General features: G+C 37.2%; 1 protein-coding gene across 1 annotated transcript in view; it reads left to right on the top strand.

Annotated features, from left to right (window-relative positions):
* Nucleotides 1–13,860, top strand: part of TINAG (tubulointerstitial nephritis antigen) — a 54,011-nt gene extending 40,151 nt beyond the window's left edge. Inside the window, exons 10-11 of the mRNA XM_080388689.1 lie at nt 10,028–10,073; nt 11,161–13,860. Coding sequence (XP_080244815.1) covers nt 10,028–10,073; nt 11,161–11,271 — 157 coding nt within the window. The 3' untranslated portion in view covers nt 11,272–13,860. The remainder of the gene's footprint in view (nt 1–10,027; nt 10,074–11,160) is intronic.
* Nucleotides 13,861–14,440: the final 580 nt, after the last annotated feature.

Raw genomic sequence — 14,440 nt, 5'->3', positions numbered from 1 at the left:
GTCATGACCCAAATTTTTTTCTTCCTGACTAAAGAAACCCTGAGTTGAGTTCATTTTTTCTTTCATGGGGGAAAATAATCTACTTTATAATTTTCAGACAATCAGCATCAGATATTATAGTTTAAAAGTTAAACAGCACCCAAAAATATTTTACAGCAGAGAGAAATACATTAGAAGATCACGGGGAAAAGAGACACAGTGTCAGATGGTTCATGCAGTTAAATCTGTGAGACTGTCTCCCATACAATTTTTTATGGTAGATTTGTAGGAATGATTTAGCTATTGAATCGCTGATAATTTGACTCATCTCTCATGCTAAAAAGTCCAGGCAAAACCATAGTTGCAAATTCCAGCACCTATATTCTAAGTTTTGTCTCGCAGAGAACACTGGTCAGTGACCCTAACAACCTTCTTATTAATTAAGGATGAAAAACTAAACTTTTGTTTAACTGAGAAGATGAAAATCCTAGTCTTTGAAATGTACTAGGATTTTGTGTTACAGCATTAAGAAGAGGACATAACCTGCAATAGTTACACCTTTTTTTTTGTCTGGTAGCATTATGACAGTTATATGACCAAGTCCAGGGAAGAAAGGGAGATGAAGAGTTTCAGATCACATGTATTTCTGTCCCCCTCTGTTTTTGTCTGGAGAAGGATGTGCTGTGAGCCTTTTACAAAAACAGAACTTTGATATTAAAATAAATGAGGTGAAGGTGACAGGGACTGAGTAATCTTTGTATCCTGTTGCTGTGTATATATAGTATATGGGAAGACAATATTTTTGCCCGAGAGATTTCATCATTTGTTTGGCCAGTGTGGTGACAACAAAATCGCAATTCATATGTAGAAAACATAGTATTAGAGAGAGACATGAGTCCAGTTTGTTAGCACAGATTGTGGTCAGTACTTACATGGGATGTGTTATCTTCAGAAGGTATTCCTGTCTTGATAGTAGAGAGTGGTCCTTTTCCTAATCCATATGTCTCGGTTCCCTAAAGTTGGATTGAATAAATTTGGACACCAACTCTTGTTTGATCACTGGCATTTTTTTCAGGGATGGAAAGGGTCAGAAATATCAGATTAAATGTATAACTGCAGAAATCCCATTATTTATGTGCCCTGGCAGCCAAGAGGCCATACCTAGGGTGTGTCTAACATGATATGATCAGCTGTTCAAAAGGTGCTTATCCAGATGTGTCCAACATTGGTGTGATCTCACCTTGAATAGTGTGTGCAGTTCTGGGCCCTTCACATCAGAAGGATGTGAAGGTCCTCGAATGCGTCCACAGGAGGGCAACAAAGCTGGTGACAGAGCTGGAAGGAATGTCCTGTGAGGAGTGACTAAGAGCTCTGGGTTTGTCTAGTTTGGAGAAAATGAGGGTGAAGGGTGACTCTCATTGCTCTCTGCAGCTTCTTGACAAGGGGATGTAGAGAGGGAGGTACAGAGCTCTTCTCCCTGGCATCCAGAAGGATGCATGGGAATAGTTCAAAGCTGCACCAGAGGACATTTAGACTGGACATCAGGAAGCATCACTTTACCGAGAAGTTGGTCAAACACTGGAACAGGCTTCCTAGAGAGGTGGTTGATGCCCCAAGCCTGTCAGTGTTTAAGAGGCATTTGGACAATGCCCTTAACAATATGCTTTACCTTTTGTTCAGCCCTGAATTGGTCAGGCAGCTGGACTAACTGATCATTGTAGGCCCCTTCCAACTGCAATATTCAATTTTAAGTTTATGTTGTGGTTGTATTGGAGGTTATATAAGGTTTTCTGGTTATCTTATTTGACCTTAAGATCCTTGTGAATGCAGAAATTAACAGAAATGAAAATATTTAAAAACCCAAGAAATTTAGGAAAAAAATGGACAAAGCACAATATGAGTGAAGACCAAAACCTTAAAACCAGTATACGTATATTTCTTTTGTGCATCCTCTATGCTTGCTGCTTTTTAACAAATTCATTGTTTCTGTTTGTGAGGATAGGATGTGACACAATCCCATCTTGAACGCACCCCCATTCTAGAAAGACAGGGAGCAGCTATTGCAAACCAACCAACCAACCAGAGACAAAACTTAGCTTTATTCCTATAAATCTGGGAGTTTTGCCAGTGATGTCAGTGAATCCAACATTCAACCTACAAACTATAAATCAGAAAACGCAACTGTGAGTTGAAATGGTTGGCAAAAAATTGGCAAGAATTATTTAATATTGTTTTTCTGTTTGTGTATATTTTATTGGTAGATGAGGACTGTCAGTATATATGTAAGGAGTCTGTTCTAGATACAAATTTTCAAATGGCAGAAGTTGGAGATATGATGGAGAATGCTGATTCCTAGAGAATGGTGTTCAGTAAACAGTTTAACTGCCCGGTTAAAGCAAAGTACTGACTTCCACTAACATCAACAGATCTGCAGGAATTAATAGCTTGAGATCTGACACCTGTCATTCTTCTTTACTTTTAAAGCCTTACTTTTTAGTTGATTTCTTCAGTCTTAAGGAGTCAGTTTGTATAATATTATTTAGCACACTCTTCAGATGTCTTTGTTGTATTTGCTGTCAAAAGCATTTTACCTACAAAGCCAGATGTAAGCATGCTGGAATCTAGTTTTTGTTCTCCTACAAAACACCTCAGTTTTGAAGCGACTGCTGATAACCCTTTTTATTGTGTTAAGTTGTATTTCTAGCTGGTTTATGGTTTTATTTAATGATATTTCATTATTGACATCTATGTTTTTTTCTGAAAATTTTCTTCAGACTTGTAAAGTTCACCTTCATTGTACTGTTACAGCAAAAAAGAAACTAGGAATTGTTCAAACAAAACCAATTTCCATTCTGTGGAAGAATACTGAAGCAATCTGCATATTTTAGTTTTTTAACTGTCGGGAAGTGTTGTGCATTCAGGGCTTACTCCTACAGAGTTAATATTAAGGGAAAGTTATTATTGAAAAGGACAGCTAAGGTGCCACTACTATACAAAACTGGACACAAAATTACAAAAATCCTTTTATGGAAGCACTCAAGTACTCATCCGTTTATCTGAAGGAGCAGCAGAATTCTCATTGCAGAGTCAGCTGGAGGTGGTTTCCGTTGACTAAATGGAAATACCTTGCTTACTTTTTCTCCTGAAGGGTACTGAATGCAATTTGGAGAAATTACTTCTTTTTATTCAAGTTTATTTTTGATTGAAGGTCATGATGGTTTCTTTGGGAGAAACTAAGTGTTGTATTTCTAACAGAATATTTTTTCAGACAGAAGAAAACTCCCTTTTTAAAAGTATGTTTTGCTAATTAATAGGCAGACCTTCTCCTTAATGATTACTTAAAATCTTTTCTTTTTCTCTTAATAAAAATGGAAATTTTGGAGAGGGTAAGGTTGAAAGCTTTTACTAAAAATACCAAATGCGGGGACATTAGTGGTCTAAAGAGTTTTAAAAATAATGCTAATAGATTCCCTGTCTCTGTGAGTAATGAGGTCTAGCATCTGTTTGCTTTTGAAATGTCATTAATTTGGAGTAAATATCAAGCTGGAATAATCACAAAAGCAAAAGACAAAAAAGTGCTATTAGATTATTTTGGTCATCTTCCAGAAAATGTAATATTGTTCTCCAATGGATGTCGTCCAAGAATGTGTCAACTCACTTATAAGTCTTTCTCATTTCCACTTGGGAACTAATTCCACTGGGAGTTAAACTACTTCACTGCTGGGATATTTTTTCTTGGTATTTTCTTTCCTGGACTTCTTCCCCCTATACTATCTATAGCCAAAGGTATGACACAATTTTCTCTTTCTGTTTGACGTTTGAGCCCTACACACATTTAGGTCTTTAGTGTCTATACATATTGACTACTACTTTTCTCAATTTGTCACACGAATACCCTTTACTGTTGCTTTTTTATTCCTAGCTGTGACCTACCAGATTTAACGTAGTGTTCCAGTCATACAGTGTATAATTCTTTACTCAAAACATGCATGATCTTGCCTGCTTTTAATCCCAGCTGCTCAGGTTTTCTTTCTGTTAACATACTTGAAGCAGAGTCCATGTCTGATTTGCTGCTCACTATCACATCTACTAGCTTCCAAGGCCTCGGCTTCCCTGGAGACACTGGAAATCTCTGATTACCTCAACAAGGTTGAGATGTCATTAGTTAGCAACACATAGTTTTGATAGGTCTACTTTAGGTAATTAATACCTTGGCTGCATGAGCTACAGGATCTCAGGAACAAGAACTGTCATAGAAAGAAAAACAACTGCAGGAGAAGATACAACATTGACTGTATTAAAGGAATGGTATCAGCTGACAGCTCTGGAAGTGTCATAGTCTTTTATGAAGGAGTGACAATCATTTATTAATTCCCATTGATTTTAATTTATATAGTCAAAATATTGATGCATCTCAGATTCATGAATAGATTTCCATTTCTTTTCTTTAAAGAATACTTTGTAAAAGCAGATAATGGCAGAAGGATTTGCTCTACTACTAAATCATTTTCACTCACAATGCCTGGCACGAAAGGATTCTATTCCATGGTGAAGACTTCAAGCCACAGCTGTTTTACAGGGAAAATTAACTGAAGTGTCATTTACCCTTCCAATCTGTTGGTCCCTAGACCAGCTCTTGCTCCAAGCCATGAGGGGACATAAAATGCATCCCAGATTAGTTTAACAACCTTTTCAGTGCAATAAATTCCTGGTTTAATTTTGTTCAACCAAACTGTAGCATCTACGATTTTGTGCTATATTGTGACAGACCAATATGTATCAGAACTCTAATTTCCATGTTGCTTATTACCATAATTTTACCCTGTTCTCTAAACTCTTTAATTTTATGCCTGGTGGTTTAAGTTGGACAGAATCCAAGTCCTTCAGTCAGTAATGTCTTAATCTTCCTCATCATTTCTTCTGAAGTGATGTGTTACAGTTGTGTAATTCTGGAAGCAATACTATTATCTGCTGATTCCTACTCTGACACTTTATTCACTGTGTATTTCCTAATAATTTCCAGTCTTCTCCTTTGCCTATCTCATGCTTCAGTAGGCAATTCATTACACCAGGATTCAATTTAAGATTCAGACAGGTGTGATGTGCTAGACATCCAAATTGTCATCACAGAAATAATAATCTAGTCAGTAAAGTCAGTAGAGACTGCAGAGCAACTCAGATACAACTGCTCATGGATCCATTAGTGGTCCCGACACAAATATTTGGTGCTGCCAGCAGTGGGAAGAGCTTCCCACCTGGCTGTGTCTCCAAAAGGATGTGGATATCTCTTAGGTCCTCTATCATGTCAGCCAGAAACATGGATGTCTCAGGCACTCTAAGACATCTGAAATAGCCCTAGACACCTGCATTTAGGCAAGTGAATGGATCCCAATACTCTGTATGCTACTGTGGGACACATACATTTAGATTTCTTAATCTTGAGCTAAATCCCACAGTGTTTTACTGTGAGGAAAAAGCTAGATTCCAATGCTGACATTGGCACTATTATCCTTAATGTTAATGTACTGCTTAAATCTCAGAAGAAAGCAGTAAAACAGTAGTACGCTGTATTAACTACATTTTGAAAATAGTGTAAAGAAACTATTATGTAATCTATTTTTCCAGAGGATACCCAAAGCAAAAATTTGCATTGATTGATAATATCCTTATACTACTGGTACTTTTCATAATCTGTACAGATCTTTCACTTTTATGGGGCAAAAGTGGGTGGCATGGGCTTCACTTCTAAACCCCAATTGCTTATTTAGCTCCTTCAGGATTATATTTGAAATTACTCATTTTTTTTTCAATTTTGGTTCTGAAGATTTTGAGGGACACATCAATACTTTCTCTGAGCTGCTACTCTGCAGAGAAAACGTGATCTGGAATGCTAGCGCTGACCACAGTTATCAATAACATACCAGGTTGCTTTTTACTCCCATTGTGTCTTCCATGAGGGCTCTTTCTAAATTTATTAATGAACAAACTTTTGCAACTAATGTCTATTTTAAATATGAAATAAGTAAAGAAGTTACATCTCAAAGATTACCCAGATTCAGGAAAAGATATTTGTACAGGGTCCTGTCTATGTAGGAAAACATACAGGACACAAACTCCATTGGAACAAGACTGTTTTTTAAATTGTTGAAATAAGATGCCATCCAGTTTCCATTCAGCCTAGGGGATGAGTAAGAGTTTTAGAAGGTTAACATTTCCTCTGAATTTATTTTCAGATTACTATTATCTGACCATTTTAACAAATTCTTCTCAGTCAGTCTTTGTTCATATTTCAAGGAGCAAGCAAAACAGTAGTTAAAATTCAAGATGAGTTTAATATTATTCATTTATATCATTTATTTCTTTATAACTCAGAAAACCAACCCTCAGGTGCCTGGTTTAGCAACAGGAAAGATATTTAGAGATTTGTTTTCTCTGAGGAATCTAAACTTAAATTAAGCTTAAAGCAGAAACTGTGCTTGGATGCTATAATACATTTGATAGGTTGTAACTAAGGGATACAATGCAGAATTAATTTTTTCTATCAGTAAGGCTAAAGTAGTTTTCATTACAGGCAGGAAAAGGGAAAAAGAAATTTCAAAGGTCAAATGCAATACTTATGCTGAGAAATCCATTTTACAAAACAGGAATCTATTTTAAAAAATATGTTCTCCTTTTCTAAAAACACTACTGCATGAACACTTTCACTTACAAGTTTTTGAAAGAATTACTTCCTCTTTAGAAGGTATATTAGTATGAATAAGGCAAGAAAATCCCAGAAATGCTCTTGACGGAGCTGGCATTCATTATTCCCAGAGGCAAGATGTCAAAACAAACTGGCATGTGGCTACAAACACTGCATCATTGAACAATGTATATAGAATGTGGTTGAAAAAACAACAGCTGTTTCCATTACAGCTGAGTGCTTTTTCAGACTGAGAAGAGTTAGTTAGCCTGGGAGAAATGAGAACTGGGGAATCTCAGCCAGTCTTTGGAATAAGCCTGAACAAACTATGCCATGTTTTAGGAAAGGCTTGGTAAATAGACCTAGGACCTCGTGCCACAGTTGCTGCCAGTAAAGGTCAGCACCTATGGAGATGACAGTCCATTCCACGTTTCCTGCTGTCCTGCTTCTGATTCACACACCAACCCCAAGACTGGTTTGGATCAGTAAACAGTAAATCAACCTTGTCTGCTCTTTACACTACAGCCATTAAAAAAAAACTGGCAAAATCACTTGCCCCATCACAATCTTTACTTAGCTTTTTAACTGTTCAGTAATTTAACCATTACAGAAAATCTATACATTGAATACAAAATTTAGTAATTCATAGAGCTGTGGACTACTTGAGGCTGGAAGTTGTTCAGCCCAACTCTCCTCACCCTAAATTGGCAGGGCCATTTTAGATCAAGTTGATTAGGTCATTGAATACTTTAGCTTAGGAGGGATCTCTGAAGGTCATCTAGTTTAATTCCCCAGCTCAAAGCAGAGCCATCTTCATATTTAAGGTTCACGGAGCTTCTCAGGTTGAGTTTTAGATACCTCTGAGGACAAATAGTCCACAAGCACTCAGTTCAGCAGTGCCTAAACACTCTTGTAAAACCCTTTTTTCCTTATGTCCAGCTGCAATTCCCCGTGCTGAAAACTCTGACCATTGGCTGCGCACATATCAGGAATTTGCTCTATCTTCTCTCTATCTGCCCTTTGTATAGCACGAGACAACAAGCAGACCTCCCCTGAACTACCTCTCCTGAGAGCTGAGCAAAGCCAGCTCCCTCAGCCTTTCCTGGTACATCACGTACTCCAGATCCCAAGCATCTCAGTGGACTCCTGCTGGTTTTGTTTCAGCCTGTTAATGTCTTTCCTGTATGAGGAAGCCCTAAACTGGGCACAGTGTTCTGGACACAGAATGGCAGGTCCTGAATATAAAGTATTAGTCACTTTTCTTGACCTGCTTGCTGCACCCCTGTATACTTCAATATATTTTAATTCAGAGTATTTGAATGAATGTCTAGGGGCATGGATTACTAAGTAAGCAGCTTTTCTTTCTAAACTGTACAATAAAATACATACATCAAGCACCTCTATTTTTGTGACTTGGATGGAACAAAACCTGGGAAATCAAATTCATGGATATGTTATAGTCAAGAATAAAAAAGAATCCAGTTCCATTTTGGTTTCTAGGTTTACTTCCATTTAGAAACATGTCTGAGAATCCATAAATTCCTATCAAGATATGAAACTAGAAGTTAACTTTTTTTTTAGAAAATAACAAGTGTTAGAGAAATATTTAATTACAGAAATGCAAGTCTGTGGGAACTGGTCATCATCCTGCTCAAACAAGTGGGAGAGATAATGTGTAGTACTGAATGTAGGAATAGATTAATATAAATTCAAGGCAATTTTCTTTGTCTCTAAGACTCATGTGAATATTGGACTTTCACACTGCAGCTGATGTAATTTTTTTTAGTAAAATGATCACAAGGAAAGAAGTAAATCTGAATCTGATATGAAATCAGATAGCCTGTTTTATCTTTTTTTTTTTTTTTTTAATTTACAATCATGACAGATTGTATCTGAAATATATCTGGCAAAGAAATGGCAAAGATTATTAATAGTCCCTGAAATTTCATATGGTAATTCAAGGAAAAAGCATTATAGGGCCTTTTAAAAAAACAACAATTACATTCAGTGGTCATTATGACCAATATTCTTTTTATGATTCCTTGCATTGAATGAGTTGTAGCTACAATTATATGCTTGCGACTGTAACCAGACTTCACCTTTCTGCTAGTTACCAATTTGTCTTGCTTTTTCTTTTCTTTGCCTGGAAGTGCAGGTATTCAATGTATATTAGAGTCCACTGTTAACCAATGAGACTGATGCCACTGTGGCTTTTCAAATTTTTTTTACAAAGATGACACAAAAATCCTAATTTCCCTATTTGCAGTGTGGGCCTTCTCATATTTTTGCTGCTTGCCTTTCAGAGTGAATGGAACATTGTAAATACCGCTCAAACATGTGGCATTGGTGGCATACACACCAATAAACGCCCTCTCAATGGCAGTATGTATATTCTAGGATTAACTTTATACTGTGAAAAAAACCTGTAGAAATTCACATCTTTGGTTTTCTGCTTATTTGTGCCCTTTTATAAACACCCAAGCATCACAACCTGTGAGCAGTAACTAGACAAGCTTTCATTGTATAAATGAAAAACAACACAGAACTCTTTAAACAATCAGTATCATATATACCTAGTGTGCAGTGCAGCTTTTGCTCATTGGGCTACATCCAGATGACAGCCTTGGAACTTCTGCCCTATATATATATGTGTGTGTGTATATATATATATATATATAGTGAGGATTAACAACACGGAGCACTGTACAGTTCAGCTACAACTACACAATTATGAAAGCCCTATCACCTGGCAGGTGGGGACAGTGTCTCATGTGTGTTCATGGATATTACCACAACATTTAGCACATCCTCAAAGGTATCAAAGAAACGTGAAGTAAGTTTACAGGTCATCCCCCCACACCGTGCAGTAAAACAGATTAGGTTGTCAGCAATTTCATTTGAGCTGAGAAACGCTGGGAACATTTTCAGTCCCAAAGCACCAGCTATTTTTGTAAAGGTGTTGGATGAGATCTTTAACAAAAAATGTTCCTAGGGATCTTCAGCTGAATTGAAGAAAGAGGTTCACATTAATTTCAATACTCCTACACAGTTCAGCTCAGCTGGCAAGCTCTGCAAAGGAGAGCTTTTGTCAATGAAAACAGGTTTTTGCAGTGACAAACTAAAACTACATTTGACATAAGCTTTTGTAGTCCTTAATGACAATTTGGCTTGTGGCTAGAAGGATACTTATCTTCATTTTAATCATCAGAGTTTGTTATTTAAACATTGAGATGTCTGTCACTCGTGCTTTGTTCTGATACTAGCGTTAGGCCAACTAAGAATCTTTTCATTTCTGGTTGCTTGTTTAAAGCCACAAAATGTGAATGTGTGCATCAAAGGTCTCACTAGTACCATCTCTTGTAACAGATGGGGAGCACTGACTGACAAAAAAGGGAAGAAACAGAAGTTCTGGGTAAGTGAATCCTTAGCACTGTATTTTGAGGCAGAAGAAAAAAATCTCTACAACACAGATTATTGAAAACCAACATCTTTACTGTCCTTCACTCTCTCTGTTCCTATTTCTTCCCTTCACCTTAAGGTCTCCTGCATAATTCTGTTCCCTTTCTAGCAACATTTATCATACTGGCCCTTGAACTACAGCACCATCTACCTCAGTTTCAAAGCCTGTTTCATCTGATCTCCCACCTATATCTGTGTTTTTTCCTACACTGTCTTTTCTGTCTCAAATCTTATTCAAATTCTCAAATGTTGTTCAGGTTTCCCATGAAGACTCCATTCTTTTTGATGCCTGCAAATGAGACTCAATAAAAGTAATCAATATTATTTGTTAAAACATTTGGAAAACACAAGCTATCTGTTTACACAGCATTGGCAAATGCTACCTAGCTATCAGAAAAAAAAAATAAATTAAACACTGGCTTTCAGCCATTTAGAATAAGTCAGATTTTATCACCTTGATTATGATTAACGGCTCACCTCATTATTTCTGTGTTCAGCAGAAGGTAATTTGAAGTTTACATAGCTGATGGTAGGTAGTTTCACTGACATCTAGGGCAAAAATTCTGACTTCATTAGAAACTAAATTGCTCGATATGTCAATAGCTACCTGAATGAAACCTAATTTATTAAAAGTCAGCTTTTTCGTACATTGGGTCTCTCTTCAACAGATTAGTTGTAATTGGAATTTTGAGCATTGTTGTTTCAATGACCACTTTCTCCAGACAATAGCTGAATTATCTAATGATTTCTGCTTCAGTTTATCAAACTGTCTTGTAGAGATGGTATTCAATTTTTACTAACCCTGGTTTTGGAACTGAATTTTTGATCAAAATAAAAAGGAACAAATTATTAGAGATCAGAAAAAGATGCATTCTGATACCAAATCTGAGAAACTCTGTTTCTTAAAAAGGAAACTAACACAAAAGATTCATTTTGCATTTTACATCTTGCATTTTTACATACCACTTTAAAATTAAAATTGGTTTTTGTTTTTTTTTTTTTCCCCTTCTTCCCCCCCCCCCCCCCCCCCCCCCCTTTAGATTGCTGCAAATTCCTGGGGAAAATCTTGGGGAGAAAATGGTTATTTTAGGATTCTACGTGGACAAAATGAGTGTGATATTGAGAAGCTGATTTTAGCTACTTTGGGATAGCCATAGCCTTCTATTGTAATTGTATTGTACCACGCTCTATGCATCTATTCTTTCCATTATTGCATATTGAGTCTTTCTAGAGAAATAAAAGTGTCTTCTCTGTAAGTTACCTTTCTTTCTATTACAGCTCATTAGGGCTTCCTGACTTGATTACACTGCAGCTATCACAACACTCTCACATCTCACCTGGTACAAACACTCCTTTATACTAGTAGCAATTTCTATCCAAGACTACTGAAAACCTTGGTGTCTCACAGAGCAGAAAGTTCCCTCCTCTGTTATTTACATGTCACCACTATTTTGTTATATTACTAAAGGTTGATTCAACAGTGCCTGAAATAAATGGAGTTACATAGTTCATTGTTAGTAATAATCTCTTTACAATATATACTGTGGTCACAAATTGCTTTAGAAATGTTTTGTTCTCTCACACAGAACTAGCTGAGACAGCTCATGGCCATACTGGATAAAAAATTGAAATGAAATATAAGTAGACTTCTGATACTGTTGCAGAATAATTATTTTCTATCCTAGCTTAGATAAATTGTATCTATGTATCATTATCTTTTCCAGGAAATTATTTTTTTACTACTAGATCCCAGAAAGTTGATGCATTTAGAGTAATACAAAAATTAATTGCAGTGAAACAGCATACTCCTGTTCCCACAACCACAATTAAAAATGTACAACTTTAATAAAAGGAAAACAAATAAGAAAATGCGATTTCTTCTCAATTAAGTCTAGACTAGACCAATTCTTGAACTACTTGCCTTCCACTCACTGTTTAACCTGGGAACAGTCATGTGCAACCATTCCCAAAAGCCTTTTTTCAATGGATAAAAATGGAAAAGATACTCTGTTGTTTGTCTCCACTGACATATCTGTAGTCCAGGCACAGTTCACAGTGTTGGCCAGCAGGATCATTAGTGCAGACAAGACACCCAGCAACTCCTTCACTGCCAATGCTTCCATGGCTGCCTCTGTCTGAAGAAAAAGCTTACAGCATGCACCTCCTCCTATCAGTATTGCTACAAATTTTGACAGGCTTGAGGAGTGTTTGGCTGATTTGTTAATTAAAATACAGATATTGCAACTATGGGTATAAAAAGAAGTTAACTACTTTCTAACCCTTTTAGTTTCAATTAATCCAAAGGCCAGATAATGACAAAAATCATCAGTCATAAAATTATCTACAAAAAACCCCAACTCTGGCATGTTAAATAGGTGGGGATAAAAAGCTACCATGAATTTCCAGTGAACAAAAAATCTCCAGTAACACTTTCAACATCTTTAATAGACTATGCTTCATTCTTTCTAGAAAATGAAGGACTTTACTTCCAATGTCATCAGCAAAGGAAAAATAACTTTTCCTTCAAGAACTTCTCATGGCAGTGGTATGCAACAGATGTCCTTGCTACTGAAATAATGTCTCTTAAACTCGGGCCACAATTTATGCTGCATCACTTCTGAAAGGGTTATTAAAATGTTAGTGTCATACTGCTGCACACAAACTCTTCTGTGGCCTGTAGTATCATACAATAAAGGGATTTTAGACACAAAAAATCTTTATCACTTGAAATTTATAGCAAATTGTAACACAAGCAATTCCAGAATGCCTAAGCGCTTTTGAGACAAGAAGTAACTTTTCTATGTTTAGTGAGCTAAACCAGTACTTGAGATGAAAGCGTACAGAGCCATCTGCACAGCTACTTCCCAGTCTCTTGATATCTATTGATTCCATAAATACCAAGATTTCAGAAGAGTAAAATTTACCTCTGAAGTGAATGATACTGTAGAAACATATCTAGTCAACTCTGGGTTGTTTTTTTTTTGCCTCATTCAACTTCAAGATTGTTTGCACTGCTGTAGCTCTTACTTTTCTAAGTGGTTGTTGCTACTCCTGATTTGCATGCAAGATTTTTCAAGTATCTGGGCTGTTACATTAAATTTCTTCAGCGACGAGAAAAATCAAAACTACACTTATAGAACTTTACCTAATTGAATTGACAACTTGGCTTGAACAAAACACCATATACAAGTGAAACAAATCCAGCTATGTCAAATAAATTCAATGGGTTGCAAAGAAATACTGCTCTACCTACCTTCTGGGATTGACCTTTGGTGCTCCAAGCAATCTATGTGCTCAGCACACTCTCCACACTCCCTCAGCATCATAAGGCTGCTGTCTGGAAATGCCACATCCCTTGGGGGTGGGGTTGGGGGGAGTGAGTAAGCAGCTGCATGGTGCTTGGTGGCCAGCTGGAGTTAGAGCACGCAGCCATTTTTGGTGCCCAACACAGAGCTTGAATCCATGACCCTGAGATTAATAGTCTCATGCTCTACTGACTGAGCCTCCCCCAGAGGGAGAGTGAGAAGAAATGGAAAAGAACATAAAACTCAAGGCTTAACATAATAACAATTTAATAACTGAAATAAACCTAATGGGAATAATAATAATAACAGTTATAATGAAAAGAAAGTAGAAGGGGAGAGGAATGAATTCCAGAGGGAAGGGAGAAAAGAAAACAAGTGATGCAAAATACAACAGCTCACTACCTGCTGGCCAATACCCAGCCAGTCCCCAGTTTATATACCAGGCATGATGTCCCATGATAAGGGATACCTCTGTGGCTAATTCAGGTTGGCTGACCTGGTTGTGTCCCCTCCCACTTCCCTGTACCCCTCCCACCTGCTCGTTTGCAAGGCCTGGGAAACTAAAAAGCCCTTGAATTAGTATGAACATTAGTTAGCAACAACCAAACCCATCCGTGTGTTATCAACGTTGTTCTCACACCAAATCCAAACCACAGCACTGCACCAGCTACTAAGAAGAAGATTAACTCTGTCCCAGCTGAAACCAGGACACGGGAGCAGGAGTAAACTTGCTCTTCATTAAGATGCCACCTGTTTCATTTCTCTCTTTCTTTTTGGCCTCTCCACCACTAATGCTCAGCCATGCTTACTAGCTTGGACTAAAAATATCATCTAGCCTGGAGCTTTTTCCCCATATGAATAAAAAAGAACAATATGTAGCTCGGGTTAATTCAATAGAGCTTGTCAACTTTAAATCACTAGTATTGCTACTGGTCTGTGAGAACTGCAGAAAGGAGTGGTGCTAGGAAGGGAAGGCGATGCAGGAATAGACTTTGTGTTTGTGATGTGGTGTAAG

This window comes from Falco punctatus (genome assembly GCF_963210335.1).
Source record: "Falco punctatus genome assembly, chromosome: 5".
Taxonomy (NCBI): Eukaryota; Metazoa; Chordata; class Aves; order Falconiformes; family Falconidae; genus Falco; species Falco punctatus.
This window is presented reverse-complemented; position numbering and strand designations above follow the sequence as displayed.